General features: G+C 38.3%; 1 protein-coding gene across 2 annotated transcripts in view; it reads left to right on the forward strand.

Annotated features, from left to right (window-relative positions):
* The first annotated feature begins 1,094 nt into the window (after window positions 1-1,094).
* PTH2R (parathyroid hormone 2 receptor) overlaps window positions 1,095-17,939 on the forward strand; it is a 54,184-nt gene continuing 37,339 nt past the window's right edge. The window contains exons 1-2 of one of the 2 annotated variants that reach the window (XM_058549737.1): window positions 1,095-1,216; window positions 16,021-16,118. In XM_058549737.1, the coding sequence (XP_058405720.1) occupies window positions 1,139-1,216; window positions 16,021-16,118 (176 nt within the window). In that variant the 5' untranslated portion in view covers window positions 1,095-1,138. Of the gene's footprint in view, window positions 1,217-14,309; window positions 14,391-16,020; window positions 16,119-17,939 lie in introns of those variants that run through there. The other variant, XM_058549736.1, reaches the window with a different exon arrangement.

Here is a 17,939-nt window from a genome sequence, read left to right on the forward strand (position 1 = left end):
TTGAGTAGAAATCTGTAGGAGATGAGGGAATAGGCCTTGGGGCTATCTAGGGGAATGGCGTGGAAGTCAGGGAAGAGCAAGAAGGACCTTAGCAGGAGCTGAGGTCAGGGGGATAAGCCAGGGGAGAGAGCAGACCCTGTAGGGCCTTCAGACCTCATAAAGACATGGCCTTTGCTCAGAGTGAGATGGGAAGTCTTGGGAGGATTTGGGCTATTGTGAAGAGTAAATGAAAGGATAGCAGGAATGGACTCAGGAAGACCAGTGGCGGCTGCTGCACTAATGCAGGCTGGAGATGAGGCAGCCTGGACCGTGTGGTGCAGCGGAGGCTGTGAGAAGCGGCAGGGTCTGGATGCGTCTCCAGGAGAGTAGAACTTATGAGAATTTTCTTTGAGACGAGTATCAGACTCAAAGAAATTATTAAAATTATTGGTAAAAAGGTAAACCCCAATCTTGGAGCTTACCCATGAAGCTCAATCTGTTTCATGCGTCATATTTTTTAACAGTAATTTAAAAAAATCTAGGGTAAAAAATGTAGCTACAAGTATGATAGTTGGAGGAGTTTTACTACAGAAGTTGTTCACAATGAATTTCAATTTTCTTGTATATTAATTGCTGTAACTGCTATAACATATATATAGGAATCACTAAAATATTTTTAATTTATGCAAATCAAATGTTCCTATTAGTGGGCCCTTGATGAGGCTAGGAAGATGAATTCTGGGATATTTGCATCATATTTACCCCATTCTATTTTCCCAAACTACCAATTTGTTTTACATTTTGCCACCGGCAGTGACCTGAAATTTTGTATTTTGAATGCATTTTCTCTCTGGTTCCAACTGCATTTTTGTTTATTTCCTTTTTAATTTTTTTCCTTATCAGAGGGAAATTGTTTTCCAGAATGGGATGGACTCATATGTTGGCCCAGAGGAACAGTGGGGAAAATCTCGGCTGTCCCATGCCCTCCTTATATTTATGACTTCAATCATAAAGGTATTGAATTTTTCTGAAATGATTAATTTGGAACTTTTTATTTTTGTAATGGACTCTAAGTGACCTGAGCAATCTCAGTGTTTTTCTTCATGTCTTTACAGGAGTTGCTTTCCGACACTGTAACCCCAATGGAACTTGGGATTTTATGCACAGTTTAAATAAAACATGGGCTAATTATTCAGACTGCCTTCGCTTTCTGCAGCCAGATACCAGCATAGGAAAGGTAACGGTATTTTTGTGTTTGCGAACCCCTAAGGGAAAGCAGAATAATGTTTTTATGCAATTCTTGATTGTCAATCATGGTATATAAAAAGCCTCTTATTCTATGACACAAAGAGCATAAAAGATAAGAGCAAGGTTGGGATCTTTTCAGATGCCCTAAGGCAAGGTCTAGGACCTGAAGCATTCTGGTATTTTCTTTAGGTTAGTTACTTGATTGAGATATATTCATATGTACTTATAAACAGGCATATGTGTGTGTATTATTACACACACACAATACATTACATTGTATTATGCTATATTATATTATGTATAAAAATCCAAGTAGGTAATCAGCAATAGGGTCCATGGTTTCCTCTTGTTGGCTATGAATGGCCACCTCTCAGCTCGCTCTGCATTCCTGGAGCAGCTTTGTATTTGGAGATGTATGTTCCGTCTCATCAGATTTTCCAGTAGGTGACTCGTTGGTATGTGAAAGATTAGCTAAAGCGGAGCCAGGGCGTCGTTCAGGGCTTCCAGACGAGCCCTTAATTGAACATGAGTCCATCAGAACCAGAGATCAAGAGGTGGGCAGTGACACAGCTCACTGGTGGCAGAGTCCACAGGAAAATCCTGCTCCCCAGATTTCTCGTCAGTGCTGTTTGCAGCATGGAAATCCTATGTAAACTTTGAAAACTTCTAGACAGTTACTTTTAAGTTATACGAGGTGCTTTAAAAGTCATGCTTAAATTCATATCACTCAGACCTCGTGAGTCAAATGCAAGATGACGTATGCATGTGATGAGTAAATTGATATGAATGGTAAATTGATGTGTAAATGGTTTTTATGAGGACCCTGAGAGTGTCATTATAGATAAACTCTCCCACCCTTAGACATTTTTCTTTGGCTTGATGATTTTTTTTTTGGGAGGGGGGTTGTGAGCAGTAGGGGGAGAATGATGAGTTGAATATTTCTTTGATTTTGCATTAATTTCAGAACTTCTTTTCTTAACTTTCTTCTTTTCTAACACAAAGCACTACCACCTTAATGAGCTCGTTAGTAAGTGGCTGAAAGACCTTCAGTTTTGAATTTCATCGTTGACAAGCTTCTTAGATAAAATCAGTCAGTGTGAGGAGATTGTTACGTGCTCTACGATGGAACTGAGGCCAATATTGAGTTAATTAAAGTTCTTTAAAATAATTTAGATTTCATTAACAGATATAAGCATTCACAACATTTAGTGTACTTTGTGGTGAATTTTTTGTACATTAAATGATGACAAATGCAAGCCTTTCACAGCTTTTAAATGGCCATTAAATTAAATCACAGTTTTATTTACACTGAGCTCTAATCTTATAACTGTTCTTTGTGATTACTGTGTGTTCCAAGAATCACAAAAGCTAAGGATCGTAATATTCCCAAGATCTGTACTATTTAATATAAAAATGACTTAAAAGTTAACTGAAAAATTTGAAAAATTTTGTTAGCATAATTTTATCTCCTTAATTAAAAATATAAAAAGTGTTTTCTATTGTTTACAACACTTAAGCAATAATTTGAGAAAACTTAAGAAAACTAAATATCCTTTAGTAAGAAAACTGGATATCTCCTGAAGTTTTGATACACTGTAGGGCAAAATGATATTACATATTTATGAGATATTAATTATTAATTAATAATGAGAGTTTTTGTATAAGGAAGAAAAAGTAAAAAAAATAATGTGCATTTACAATAAATGCCACATCTTATTTGGGAAATAAGACGAAGATTTTTAAACATCTATTATTTTTTTCTTTAAATAATTTCCGTATCATTGGTCTGACAAACTGAGATAATAAATTTTAATAAAAAGAAGGGAAGGAACTCTTATGGTAGGCCATGAGGTTATTAAATTCTTTAGAGTAGGATAGTTAAAACAGTAGCATGGCGTAGAAATTACCATATAATATATCTCATGTCTAAAGGCTATATGAATTTTTAGAAAGCAATTTAGCAATATATTTTAAAAAACCTCAAAGGGGTCATATCCTTCGATCTTATAATTTTACTTCTAAGATTCAAGCATAAGGATTTGGAGTGGGGGAACTGAATGGGAAAAAAATTCATTGAAACATTAATTATTATAGTGAATAGTCCAAAGAATTTAAATTTCCAATGAAAAGCTCATATATATATATATATATATATATATATATATATATATATATATATATTTTGTAAAGAGTTTGTGGCCTTGTGAAATTCTTTTCTTATACAGTTAACTGATAAAAAATCAGGTAATGAACATATATAAATTGGGAATGCAGGTGCTCAAAACAATAGGAAACGATGCCTAATAGAATGAAAAGAAATACATGACACACAGTGTTTCTTTCTGTTTGGTAGGAAATCAGGAGATTTTTCTTCTCCTCCCTTTTTTATTTTCCACATTATCCAAATATTTTCTCTAAAAAGTTTTAATATTTTATTAACAGAAAATAATATGTAGTAAATGTTTAAAAAAAAGGAAGAAGAGCAAAGTCTTCTGCTTCCAGTTAGGATGTAGGAAGTTGTGACAATGAGAATAAGTTGAGTAAGATGCAAAATCAATAATTCGTAAAAACCCGCCAGTGAGCTGAGGATGCCAAGAAATCTAAATGATCCTAATTCTGGAGGTGGGCAAGCCCTTTCTAAAAGAGAAGAGACCCGTGCATTCATCCCGGGTCTGCAGCAGAAGAGGAGCAGTTGGGCTGTAGAAGGGGATAGAAAGAAAAGAGCCCAACTCTTTAACCAACTGTTAACAGACAAGGGCTGGCTGGCATCAGGGCTCAGGATTCCAGGGAGGGAGCCTGAGTCTCTGTGAGCTGTCAACCACCAGCCGATTCTTTCCCCTGGGGCCTCACTGAGTGCTTGGAGGCATGCCAGAGGCTGGGGGCAAGTGGGCTAAGAGAAATTCTCCAAGACGTGCATAGGGCTCTCACACGGTGAAAGGCAGCAGTTAGCTAGAGGCGTGGGGCAGAACAGAAGAGCTGAGAGACATCTTTGGAGGCACGTGGCCTCACTAAGGGCGTGACTGCTGCAGCCTGCAGGTCAGGAGGAGGGCAGGAAATCCCCGAGGTGCACGGGTCTCACTGAGTGAAAGGCAGCAGCCTGAGGAAACAGAGCTGAGAAAGGTCTTCCCTAGGCACGAGGGACCTTCATCTAAAGCAAGGCAGTGGCTAGCTGAGGCCTGGGGCGGGGAGTCGGGGTGGAATGAAGGCTCCTAAGATACAGAAAGCCCAGGGCAGAGCCTGAGAGCAAAGTGAAATCCTCACCAACTCAGAAAGCTGATGGATGGTTCAGAAAGCAGAAAGAGTCCTGTGGCTTGAAAAACTGTCAGATGGACTAAAACTCATATAATGGCCACTAGAGGTGCTCGAAGTCTGCTGAAGGAAAAGTCTTGATTCTGCTCTCAAATCCTAAGACCAGGATAAAAGGAATCTTAAAAAACAAAAACTACAACAAAGCCCAACCCCAGTTTAACAACAGAGTAATCCAGCCTCCCCAGCCAAGAAGCCTGGAAGAGGAAGAAGATTGCCCTCTCCAGGATGTTACTACATCAGTCCCTACTATTCTTTTACCTGCAATGCCTGGAATGTAATAAAAATTACAAGGCAAAATTACAGTTACCCAAAATCTAGATTAAAAATAAGAGCAGAGGGGCCAGCCTGGTGGCATAGTGGTTAAGTTTGCATGCTCTGCTTCAGCGGCCCGGGGTTCATGGTTCGGATCCTGGGTGCAGACCTACTCACCGCTTGTCAAGCCATGCTGAGGCAGTGTCCCATGTAGAAGAGCCACAACTCTACAACTATGATACACAACTCTGTACTGGGACTTTGGGAAGAAAAAAGGAAAAAAAAAAGAGGAAGATTGGCAGCAGATGTTAGCGTAGGGCCAATCTTCTTAAAAACAACAACAACAACAAAAAATGTTAGGATTATTTTAAAAAAGAAAAAAAAAAGTAAGAGCAGAAAAAACAGATATTCCAGATATTGGAATTTGCAGACGAGGACTTAATAATAACTATTATCAATATATTAGATGATTTAGTGAAAAAGGTGCATAAAACAGATGGGAAAGTCAGCAGAGAAATGAAAATTAAAAAAAAAATAACCAAGCAGAAATTCTAGAATTGAAATATTCAGTTCAAAAATGAAGAATTCATTTGATATTCTCAGCATCAGACTGGACACAGCATGATAAAGGATCAGTGAACTTGAAGAGAGAGCAATAGAAATTATTCAACTGAAGCATTAGGAGAAAAAATAGATTAAAAAACCTGAACCATCTGAGACAACATGTGGTCTAACATGTGAAATTAGAGGTAAAGAGAGAGAGAGAAGGGGCTGGCCCCATGGCTTAGCAGTTAAGTGTGCGCACTCCGCTACTGGCGGCCCGGGTTCGGATCCCGGGCATGCACGGACGCACTGCTTCTCCGGCCATGCTGAGGCCGCGTCCCACATACAGCAACTAGAAGGATGTGCAGCTATGACATACAACTATGTACTGGGGCCTTGGGTAGAAAAAGGGAAAGAAGGAGGAAGACTGGCAATAGATGTTAGCTCAGGGCCAGTCTTCCTCAGCAGAAAGAGGAGGATTGGCGTGGATGTTAGATCAGGGCTGATTTTCCTCAAAAAAAAAAAAAAAACAGAGAGAATGGAACAAAATAAATATTTGAGGAGACAATGGCCAAGAATTTTCTAAAATGGGTGAAATAAGTCAATCTACAGGTCCCAGAAATTCAGCAAACCCTGGATAAATAAAAAGAAAACCATATCTACACACATCATAGTCAAACTGCTGTAGATCAAAGTAAAAAGAACATCTTAAAGCAGTGAGAGAAAAGGGCGCATTATGTTCAGGGGAGCAACAACAAAAAGCTGGCTGTCTTTTAGTCAGAAACAGTGGAGGCCAGAATACAGTGGAATGGCATCTTTAAAATGAGAATCTGCATTAAGATAAAGGCAAAATAGTGATATTTTTCAGACAGAAAAAATCTGAGAGATTTAATCTTCATCAGACCTTCAGTATAAGAAATTCTCAAAAAAATTCTCTAGACAAAAGAGAAACATGCCAGATGGAAGCACAGATTGGCAGGAAGGAATGAGGAGTACCAGAATAGGTATATATGTGGGTAAAAATGACAGACTGAAAAACAAATCTATATATCTATTCTTATTTATTGCTATATTTATACCTATCTTTATATCTATATCTATATCTAAAATCTAGTTAATTTAAAAGTCTATTGACTGCTTAAAGTAAACATAATATCCTCTTACTAGGGTTTATAAATTATGTAGAAGAAAATCTAAAAGGGACAAAGGCAAGGGGAGAAAAATTGAGTTTATGATTATAAAGTTCTTATATGGTTTGTGAAATAGTTCAATATTATTTAAATATAGGCTCTGATAAGTTCAGGATGCATAATCAAGTCTGTGTACTTAACTGCTAAAAAATAACACAAGTGAAATACTAAGAAATACTTGATTGATCCCCTCCCCTAATAAGAGGTAAAAAAGTAGGTACAGAAGAACAAAGAAAAGATAGGACACATAGAATGCAAATACCAATATGTTAGATTTAAACCTGCTCATAGCAATGATTGTGTTCAATGTAAATGGACTAAACATTTCACTTAAAAGGCAGAGATTGTCAGAATGGCTAGTAAAAGTATGACTCGATTATATGCTGTCTTCAAGAAATGTACTCTAACTATAAAGAAATGGAAAAATGTAAAGATAACAGATATGTAGACATTAAAAGGGTGGAAAAAGGTATATTATGTGCATACTATAAGTATAAGAAAGTTGGTGTGCCTAAGTAGACTTCAGGACAGAGTATTACCAAGGTGGAGGGACATTTCAAAATGATAAAAGAATCAATTTACCAAGAAGAAATAACAATCCTAAATATGCGTGCATTTAGGAGATTCAAATTACACTAAGTAAAAATTGTCAGAGCTAAAGGGAGACATAGCCAAATCCCACCATGTTGGAATTTTTTAAATGCCATTCTTTTAATAATTGCTAAAACAATTGGACAAAAACTTCCATAGGATATCTTTTAAAAAATTTGATTAAAATGACATTTATAGAATACTATACCCAATAACTACAAAATTCACATTCTTTTAAAGTACACACCAAAGGTTCATCAAGATAGAACATATGCTGGGCTGTGAAACAAGTCTCAATAAATCTCAAGATTAAAATCATACAGAGTATATTATCTGACCACAAAAGAATTAATTGAAAATCAATTAAAATAAAATAAAATATGTAGACAATACACAAATGGTTGGAAATTATATGATCTGTGGCAAAAATTTGAACTGAATAAATATGAAAGCTCAATGTGTCAAAAATTGTGGGAAAAGCTAAAGCAGAGCTTAGAGGGAGATTTGTAGCTTTTAGTGCCTCCTCATAAGAGAAGAAAGGTGAAAATTCAACGATCCAAGTTTCCACATTAAGCTACATAATGAAGTACCTAGAGCAACCACCAAGAGCAATATACAGAAAGACACATCAAATGGAATTCAACAAAATGTCCAAGTAAGTCACAAGATGGCAGGAAAAATAAAGCAGAGAAATGAAAAATAGAACAACAGAAAATGAAAAATAAAATGATGGACTTAGCCTTAATGTATCAATATTATGTTAAAAAGAAATGGTCTAAATATACCAATGAACAGAGATTGAAAGAGTCTATTAAAAACATGACCTAACTGAATGCTGTCTATGAAGTTTGAAACTCATTTCAGATATAATGATATACCTAGGTCACAGACATACCATGGAATACCATTCAGCAATACAAAAAGAACAAATTTGATATGTACAACAGCTCAAATGGATCTTGAGGTCATTACTCTGCATGAAAAAAGCCAATCTCAAAAGCTGACATACTGTATGATTCCATTTATATAACATATATGAAATGACAAAATTATAGAGATAGAAAGCAGATTAATGGTTGCCAGATGTGAGGGATGATGGGGAGGAGGAGGGTAGGTGTGACTGTAAGGGACAGCATGAGGGAGATCTTAGTGGTGATGGAATAGTTCTGGATCTCGATTGCAGTGGTGGTTACAAGAATTTACATATGTGACAAAATGACATGGAACTATAAACAGACAGATTGCACCAATGTCCAATTCCTGGTTTTGGTATTTTAGTATAATTATCTAGGATGTAACCATTGGAGAATACTGGTGAAGGGTACATGGGACCTCTCTTAGTATCTTTTCCACTTCTTGTGAATCTATAGTTATTTTATTTATTTATTTATTTATTTATTTATTTATTTATTTATTTATTTATTAATGCTCTCCACAAGGAAGTCACTTCAAATTTATTTATTTATTTATTTTTTTATTGTGAAATTTTTGTTGTACATTTTTGTTTATCAGTCACCATATAAGTGCATCCTTCCACCCCTTGTGCCCACCCCCTACCCTCCTAGCCCCTGGTAACCACCAAACATTTCTATCTGTCTGTGTGTTGTTTTATCTTCCACATATGAGTGCAATCATGCACTGTTTGTCTTTCTCTTTCTGGCTTATTTCACTTAACATAATACCCTCCAGGTCCATCCATGTTGTTGCAAATGGGATGATTTTGTCTTTCTTTATGGCTGAGTAGTATTTCATGGTATATATATATACTACATCTTCTTTATCCAATCATCAGTCGAGGGACACATGGGTTGCTTCTATGTCTTGGCTATAGTGAATAATGCTGCAATGAACACAGGGGTGCATAAGCCTCTTTGGATTGTTGATTTCAGGTTCATTGGGTAGATACCCAGTAGTGGGATAGCTGGATCATAAGGTTTTTCTATTTTTAATTTTTTGAGGAATCTCCATACTGTTTTCCATAGAGGTTGCATCAGTTTGCATTGCCACCAGCAGTGGATTAGGGTTCCCATTCCTCCACAGCCTCTCCAGCATTTATTGCTTTTTGTCTTGGTGATTATAGCCATTCTAATGGGTGTAAGGTGATATCTTAGTGTGGTTTTGAGTTGCATTTCCCTGATGACTAGTGGTGTTGAGCATCTTTTCTTGTGTCTATTGGCCATCTGTATATCTTCTTTGGAGAAGTGTCTTTTCATTTCCTCTGCCCATTTTTTTTTTTTTTTAAAGATTTTATTTATTTATTTTTTCCCCCAAAGCCCCAGCAGATAGTTGTATGTCATAGCTGTACATGCTTCTAGTTGCTGTATGTGGGACGCGGCCTCAGCATGGCTGGAGAAGCGGTGCGTCGGTGCACACCCGGGATCCGAACCCGGGCCGCCAGCAGCGGAGCGTGTGCACTTAACCGCTAAGCCACCGGGCCGGCCCACCTCTGCCCATTTTTTGATTGGGTTGTTTGTTTTTTGTTATTCAGTTGCCTGAGTTCTTTATATATTATGGAGATTAATCGCTTGTCAGATATATGGTTTGCAAATATTTTTTCCCAGCTGATGGGTTCCCTATTCATTTTGATCCTGGTTTCATTGGCCTTGCGGAAGGTCTTTAATCTGATGAAATCCCACTTGTTTATTTTTTCTTTTGTTTCCCTTGTCTGAGTAGAAATGGAATTCAAGAAGATCCCTTTATGGCTGATGGTGAGTAGTGTACTACCTATATTTTCCTCCAGGGTTTTATAGTTTCAGGTCTCACCTTCAGATCTTTGATCCATTTTGAGTTAATTTTTGTGTATGGCAAAAGATGGTGGTCTTCTTTCATTCTTTTGCAAGTGGCTGTCCAGTTTTCCCAGCACCATTTGTTGAAGAGACTTTCCTTTCTCCACTCTATGCCCTTAGCTCCTTTGTCAAAGATTAGCTGCCCATAGATATGAGGTTTTATTTCTGGACTTTGAATTCTGTTCCATTGATCTGTGTGTCTGTTTTTGGACCAGTACCATGCTGTTTTAATTACTATCACTTTGTAGTATGTTTTGAAGTTAGGGATTGTGATACCTCCAGCCTTGTTCTTCTTTTTCAGGATTGCTTTAGCTATTTGGGGTCTTTTATTGCCCCATATGAATGCTAGTATTCTTTATTCTATTTCTGTGAAGAATGTCCTTGGGATTCTGATTGGGATTGGATTGAATCTGTAGATTGCTTTAGGTAATATAGACATTTTAACTATGTTTATTCTTCCAATCGAAGTGCATGGAATATTTTTCCATTTCTTTATGTCATCATTGATTTCACTCAATAATGTCTTATAGTTTTCATTTTATAGGTATTTCACTTCCTTGGTTAAATTTACTCCTAGATATTTTATTCTTTTTGTTGCAATTGTAAATGGGATTGTCTTCTTGAGTTCTCTTTCTGTTAGTTTGTCGTTGGTATATAGAAATGCAACTGATTTCTGTAAGTTGATTTTGTACCCTGCCACTTGGCTGTAGTTGTTGATTATTTCTAATAGTTTTCCAATGGATTCTTTAGGGGTTTCTATATATAAGATCATGTCATCTGCAAACAGCGAGAGTTTCACTTCTTCGTTGCCTATTTGGATTCCTTTCTCTTGTCTAATTTCTCTGGCCAGAACCTCCAGTACTGTGTTGAATAAGAGTGGCGAGAGTGGGCACCCTTGTCTTGTTCTTGTTTTCAGAGGGATGGCTTTCAGTTTTTCCCCATTGAATATGATGTTGGCTGTGGGTTTGTCGTATATGGCCTTTATTATGTTAAGGTACTTTCCTTCTGTACCCATTTTGTTGAGAGTTTTTATCATAAGTGGATGTTGGATCTTGTCAAAAGCCATCTCTGCATCGATTGAGATGATCATATGGTTTTTATTCCTCGTTTTGTTAATGTGGTGTATCACATTGATTGATTTGCGGATGTTGAACCATCCCTGTGTCCCTGGTACAAATCCCACTTGATCCTGGTGTGTGATCTTTTTAATGTATTGCGGTATTCGGTTTGCCAATATTTTGTTGAGGATTTTTGCATCTACGTTCATCAGGGATATTGGTCTGTAGTTTTCCTTCTTAGTATTGTCTTTGCCTGGCTTTGGTATCAGGGTGATGTTGGCCTCATAGAATGTGTTGGGAAGTGTTCCATCTTCCTCTATATTTTGGAATAGTTTGAGAAGGATAGGTATTAAATCTTCTTTAAATGTTTGGTAAAATTCTCCAGAGAAGCCGTCTGGTCCTGGATTTTCTTTTTTGGGAGGTTTTTGATTACTGTTTCAATCTCTTGTGATTGGTCTATTGAGATTCTCTATTTCTTCTTCATTCATTTTTGGGAGGTTGTATGAGTCTAGGAATTTATCTATTTCTTCTAGATTATCCAATTTGTTGGCATATAATTTTTCATAGTATTCTCTTATAATCTTTTGTATTTCTGTGGTAATTTCTCCTTTTTCATTTCTAATTTTATTTATTTGAGCCTTCTCTCTTTTTTTCTTGGTGAGTCTGGCTAAGGGTTTGTCAATTTTGTTTATCTTTTCAAAGAAACAGCTCTTAATTTCATTGATCCTTTCTACTGTTTTTAAAATTTCAATTTCATTTATTTCTGCTCTGATTTTTATTCTTTCCCTCCTTCTGCTGACTTTAGGCTTTGTTTGTTTTTCTTTTTCTAGTTCTTTTAGGCGTAGTGTGAGGTTGCTTATTTGGGCTTTTTCTAGTTTCTTAAGATGGGCCTGTATTGCTATGAGTTTGCCTCTCAGGACCACTTTTGCTGCATCCCGTATGAGTTGGTACAGTGTATTTTCATTTTCATTTATCTCTAAATATGCTTTGATTTCTCCTTTAATTTAATCAATGATCCATTGGTGGTTTATTAGCATGTTGTTGAGTCTCCACAGCTTTGTCACTTTCCCGGTTTTTTCCTTGTAGTTGATTTCTAACTTTATGGCATTATGGTCTGAAAAGATGCTTGTTATGATTTCAATCTTCTTAAATTTATATAAGCGTGCCTTGTTTCCCAACATATGGTCTATTCTTGAGAATGTTCCATGTGCGCTTAAGAAGAATGTGTAATCTGCTGTGTTTGGATGGAGTGCTCTGTATATGTCTATTAAGTCCATCTCATCTAGTTTTTCATTTAGGTCCATTATTTCCTTTTTTATTTTCTGTCTGGATGATCTGTCCATTAATGAGAGTGGGGTGTTAAGATCCCCTACTATTATTGTGTTGTTGTTAATATCTCCTTTTAGGTTTGTTAATAGTTGCTTTATGTACTTTGGTGCTCCTGTATTGGGTGCATATATGTTTAAAAGTGATATGTCTTCTTGGTGGAGTGTCCGTTTTATCATTATATATTGCCCCTCTTTTTCTCTCATTACTTGTTTTATCTTGAAGTCAACTTTGTCTGATATAAGTATGGCAACACCTACTTTCTTTTGTTTGCCCTTAGCTTGGAGTGTTGTCTTCCATCCTTTCACTCTGAGCCTGTGTTTGTCTTTACGGCTGAGATGTGTTTCCTGGAGGCAGCATATTGTTGGGTCTTGTTTTTTAATCCATCCCACCACTCTGTGTCTTTTGATTGGTGAGTTCAGTCCATTTACATTTAGGGTAATTATTGACATATGAGGGCTTGTTGTTGTTATTTTATCACTCTTTTTCCCGTTCTTTTGCATTTCTTTTGTTTCTTGTCCCATGTGTTTCAGACTACCAATGCAGTTTGGTAGTTCTGTATGGGGGTTCTCTTAGTTTTCTCTTTCTTTATCGTGTATGATTTTGTTCTGATTATTTGGTTAGTGGTTACCATGAGGTTTGTATAAAAAATCTCGTGGAAGTGATAGTCCATTTTTTGATGGCCTCTCATTCCCTTAGACTCAGTGGATTAGATCCCTTTCCTCTTCCCTTTCTATGTTATTGTTGTCACATCTTATTCCTTCTTGTGTTGTGAGTTTGTGTTTAACATGATGAGGTTATATTTATGTTTTGTATTTACCTTCCCTTCATCTTTGGTTTAATAATTAAGTATTTGCTAATCTATTTTGATAGAGGACTGCAATCTTTCTGGTTTTGTCTACCTATTTTCCTCCTCGTTCAAAACTTTGAATCCCCTTTCTCTTTTTTTCCTCAGGGATGAGGGCCTTCTTGAGCACTTCTTGTAGTGGGGGTCTTGTGGCAATGAACTCCCATAGGTTTTGTTTATCTGGGATAGTTATTATTTCTCCGTCATATCTGAAGGATATTTTTGCTGGATAGAGTATTCTTGGCTGAAAGTTTTTGTCCTTCAGAATTTTGAATATATTGTTCCACTCTCTCCTAGCCTGTAAAATTTCTGTCGAGAAATCGGCTGAAAGCCTGATAGGAAATCCTTTGCATGTTATTTTTTTTTGTCTAGCTGCCCTTAATATTTTTTCTTTGGCATTGACTTTTGCCAGCTTTACTACTATATGCCTTGGAGAGGGTCTTTTTGTGTTGATATATTTAGGAAATCTATTTATTTCATTCACTGGTATTTCCAGCTCCTTCCCCAGGTTTGGGAAGTTCTCAGATATTATTTCTTTGGACAAGTTCTCTGCTCCTTTTTCCCTCTCTTCTCCCTCTGGAATACCTATAATCCTTATGTTGGATTTCCTAATTGAGTCGGATATTTCTCGGAGAGTTTCTTCATTTCTTTTTAGTCTTAGTTCTCTTTTCTCCTCCATCTGGAGCACTTCTGCATTGCTCTCCTCAATATTGCTAATTCTTTCCTGCATATTTTCAGCTCTGGTGCTTAAGGCTTCCAGATTTGTCTTCATCTCCTCTATTGTGTTTTTCATCTCTAAGATTTCTGATTGTTTTTTTTTTTATAGTTTCAATGTCTTTTGTGAAGAAACTCCTGATTTCACTGAATTGTCTGTCTGTGTTTTCTTGTATTTCATTAAGCTTTTTTATGATGGCTATTTTGAATTCTCTGTCGTTAAGGTTATACATTTCTGTGCTTTCTGAGTTGACTTCTGGGTGCTTGTCATTTTCCTTTTGGTCTGGAGATTTAAGATATTTTTGCATGGTGCCTGTCGGTGTTGGCTTACCTTTCCTCATAGTGAAAATATATGGTCGCAGTTTCCTCTTTCTGCCGCTGGGTGGGAGTCAAGGGCTGTGTATTCTGGCCTGCCTCAATCTGTGGTCACTCTTGTCAGCCCCTGGTTGATCTGTGGTGTGGCTGAGTGGAGGCTGCTCAGGGGGAAGCATGGAAACAGCTGGGGCTGGAGCGCAGCTAGGCCGAAGCAGCTGGGGCTCGGGTGCAGGTGGGTTGAAGCAGCTGCAGCTAAAGTGCTGCTGGGCCAAAGAAGCAGGAACTAGAGTGTGCTGGGCTGAAGAAGCTGGAACTGGAGTGCACCCGGCCAAAGAAGCTGGAACTGGAGTGCGCTGGAACAAATAAGGGGGAGCTGGAGTGCGGTGGGCCAAAGTCACTGGCGCCAAGCCAGCTGGAGCCTGAGCACAGGCCAAGCTGAAGCAGCTGGAGCTGGGGGGAGGGGGGTGGTAAAGCTGAAAGAGCTGGGGTCGTGGCACGGTGGAGCTGGGGAATCTGGGGCTGTGGTTTGGTCCAGCTGGAGCAGCTGGGGCTGTGGCGTGGTGGGGACTAAGCTGCCCCTGCCTCTGGTGCCGGGGTGCACGCTCACCCCACTGCTGGTCTGGTGGGGCGCCTGGGGGCCGCTGCCTCTGGGGACGGGGCTGAGCTGAAGCAGTGGCTGTGCCGAAGCACCAGTCTGGTGGGCCGGGTGGGGGAGGGGCGCTTACTTTTGCCTCCCTGATCTCAGAGGTTTCTTGCCTCACTGTCGCTCTCTGCTCTCCTGACGGGCTAGCTTGTTGAAACTAGCCTCACAACAGTTCCGCTCCCTCTGTAGGGGGATCCCCTCGGGCTTTGAGGGGTCTTTGAGAGCGCCGTTTTTCACGCAGCGAGCCGCCCCTCCCCCTCCTCTGAGAGCCCCATGGTCTCAGTCTCTGGGTCGCAGTCCTTGGGGAAAGAAGGGAGCTCCTCTTACCTCCTTACACTTCCTCTGGGGATTCCAGGACCTCAGTCCTTGAGTGTATGGCTGCCTGGGTGCCTCAGACGTCCCCTGTGTTGTGTGAATAGCTTCTGTTGGAATATGAGTGTCCTTTGTGTTGTGTCTTAGAGGGGGAGAGTTCAATGCGGGAAGCTCACTCTGCCATGATGTTGAGTCACTTCCAATCTATAGTTATTTTAAAATAAAAAAGTTGAAGAGGAATGAACCATTGATTCAGGCAACAGTATCAGTGAATATCAAAACCAGTATTTTGACCAAGAGTGCATACTGTGTAATTCTAAGAAGTCCAAGAACAGTTGAGAAGCATGTGCAGTGCATAAGCAGGTAGAGCTGAGTCTGGTGACACACTGCAGGAGCAGTCACCTGGAGTGTGGGTGGTTTTTGACCAGCAAGCAGTACAACAAACTCAGTTTGTCAAAACATGTCAAACTGCTCATTTTAAATCTGTGCATTTTATTTCATGTGAACTACAGCTCAATAAAAAAGTTAAAGAAAATTAGAACAATTCCAAAAATGACATTTTTTTACCAGTTTCCTCTTAAAATAGTCCTGTAACCTATGTTTTACTTACTCCAAATATCATGTTAGATATACAATTCCAATTGGTTAAAATGAGCAGTGCAAAAATATACGGAGTAAATATTGCAGCCTTTAGTTTGGCCTCACACAACAAAAGATGCCAAATATTGTTATTGCATCTTTAACCTTGACCTGAATTTAGGAAATAAAGGAAGGCCAGAAAATAATCTATATTGTATGAATGTGATAACACATCACCTGTCTCTAGACAGGTAAAAGCTTGATTTTAAGTTTATCTACATCAGATGATCTGTTCCAACTGCATTTCTGATGTGCTCTCTCCCTTCAGAGAGAATTCTTCGAGCGCCTCCGTGTCATGTACACCGTTGGATACTCTGTCTCCTTCGGCTCCCTGGCTGTGGCTGTGCTCATCATCGGCTACTTCAGGTAAGCCTGTCCACTCACTTTCTCCATGAAGGGACAGGGCTGTTTCCAATCCATAGAAGACACAGAGGTCTCACAATCTGTGACCCCAAGTAATTTTCCCAAATGCAAGTTTTTGAATTTGGTCTGGTGTTATCATATTATTTGACTTTGACAATTTATTTTTCATGAGAAATTCAGAGGTTTTTATTGTTTGTTTAAAAACTTAAAGCATTGAAGCGCTAGGACACCATTAAGCCAGTAGGTCTGCACTGCAGTGTATTTTGTTTGCAAAGTGATGCAGAGTAGAGCTGAATGAGTTGCAAAGATTTTCATTCATGATGTGAAGACTTATTTCATTTTTCTCAATGATTTTATGGCCATTGGACAGAAATTCATTTTAAATAATCTCCCAAATTATCTGATATCATATGTAAAGAAATACTATTTATTGCTTTTGTTGTGGTTTATTTTTTATCCACTTAAACTTTTATCCAATTCAATTCCACTTAATCTAAGTCAACATAAAATTTTAGATACCAATATGGAGACGAAACAGTGAACAACGTTTATTTATACTCTGATGCTTGCAGCTGGTTTGTGATGCAAAGAGCTGGGAAGCCAGTTCACCGTCTGAGAAGTGCTGTGATTTAGGCGATGTGTCGTGATTCTGGTGGGCAGAGGAGGGAAACGAGGGAAGACCTCCTGAGTGGAGTGAAATCTCAAATGATACCTGAGTATAAATAAGATTTAACCAAAAGAGGAGGCTGGGGCTGAGTTCGAAAGCTAAGTTTAGATCAAGAAAAAGCGTGGAATATTTGAGAATTCAGGATTTTGGTGTCGATGAGACTGGAGAGGTAAGCAGGGTGGAGAATGTCTTGAGGCCTGTGGGTTATAAGGAGTCTGGACTTTACCCTCGGAGCAGTGAAGAGCCATGAAGGATTTTAAGCGGAGGGACATGAGTGTCACCTGTGTTGTAAGGTGGAGTGACAGCTGGTGGGAAGCAAGACAGGAAGCCTGTCTTGGATAGAAATGGAAGATTTTGAGATAGATTATTTAAGATAGTAGTAATTTTAAGAATTTAGTGCTAAATTATATGTGGAAAAGAAGGGGTGAAGGTAGATAACATATTCAGAAAACTAAAATAGAGGATTTAGAAGCTAACAGAAACCGCAAGTAGAAAGAAGTTTTGTATTTTGTTTCCTATTATCTTAGAATCCCCTCTTCCTTGAAACTTCTCATACCTGTTTCCTGGTTTTTCTCCTTCGATTTATCACTATCGAATGTACTGTCTGGCGTTTTACACATTTATCATTTTATTTTTATTTACATCTAGAATGTAAAGTACACCAGCGCAGGCATTTATTTTTTCTATTTGCTCGTTGTTGCCTTCTCAGTAGCTACAATGTACTTCCTATGTACTGGTGCTCAATAAATATTTGTTGAATTAATAAATAAATGACTGGTTCTAATATTCCAACTTCTTCTAACACAATTACCCGTATTGTAGTGGTCTAGTTTATATTACCAAAGCTTTTTCTTTATCGATTCACTAGCCCATTTATTCATCAAGCATTTTTCTCTGTCACATGATAGACCTTTTTTGGTATTGATGGAGGGCAAGTTAAGATATGTCACAGACCAGAAAAGTAGTATGTGCACCTTCGAGAGAGACTGACCTATTAAATGATTATCAAATAAAAATTGTCAGTAGTACTGTAATACAGGTTTTTATAAAGGGCTTTGGGAACACCAAGGGGCTAGCCCCAACCTGACAAGACGAGGGAGAGAGACTTCCCAGAATAACTGGCGTGTGAGCTGACACTGAATGATGAGAGATTCAGA

This window comes from Diceros bicornis, chromosome 10 (genome assembly GCF_020826845.1).
Source record: "Diceros bicornis minor isolate mBicDic1 chromosome 10, mDicBic1.mat.cur, whole genome shotgun sequence".
Classification (NCBI taxonomy): domain Eukaryota; kingdom Metazoa; phylum Chordata; class Mammalia; order Perissodactyla; family Rhinocerotidae; genus Diceros; species Diceros bicornis.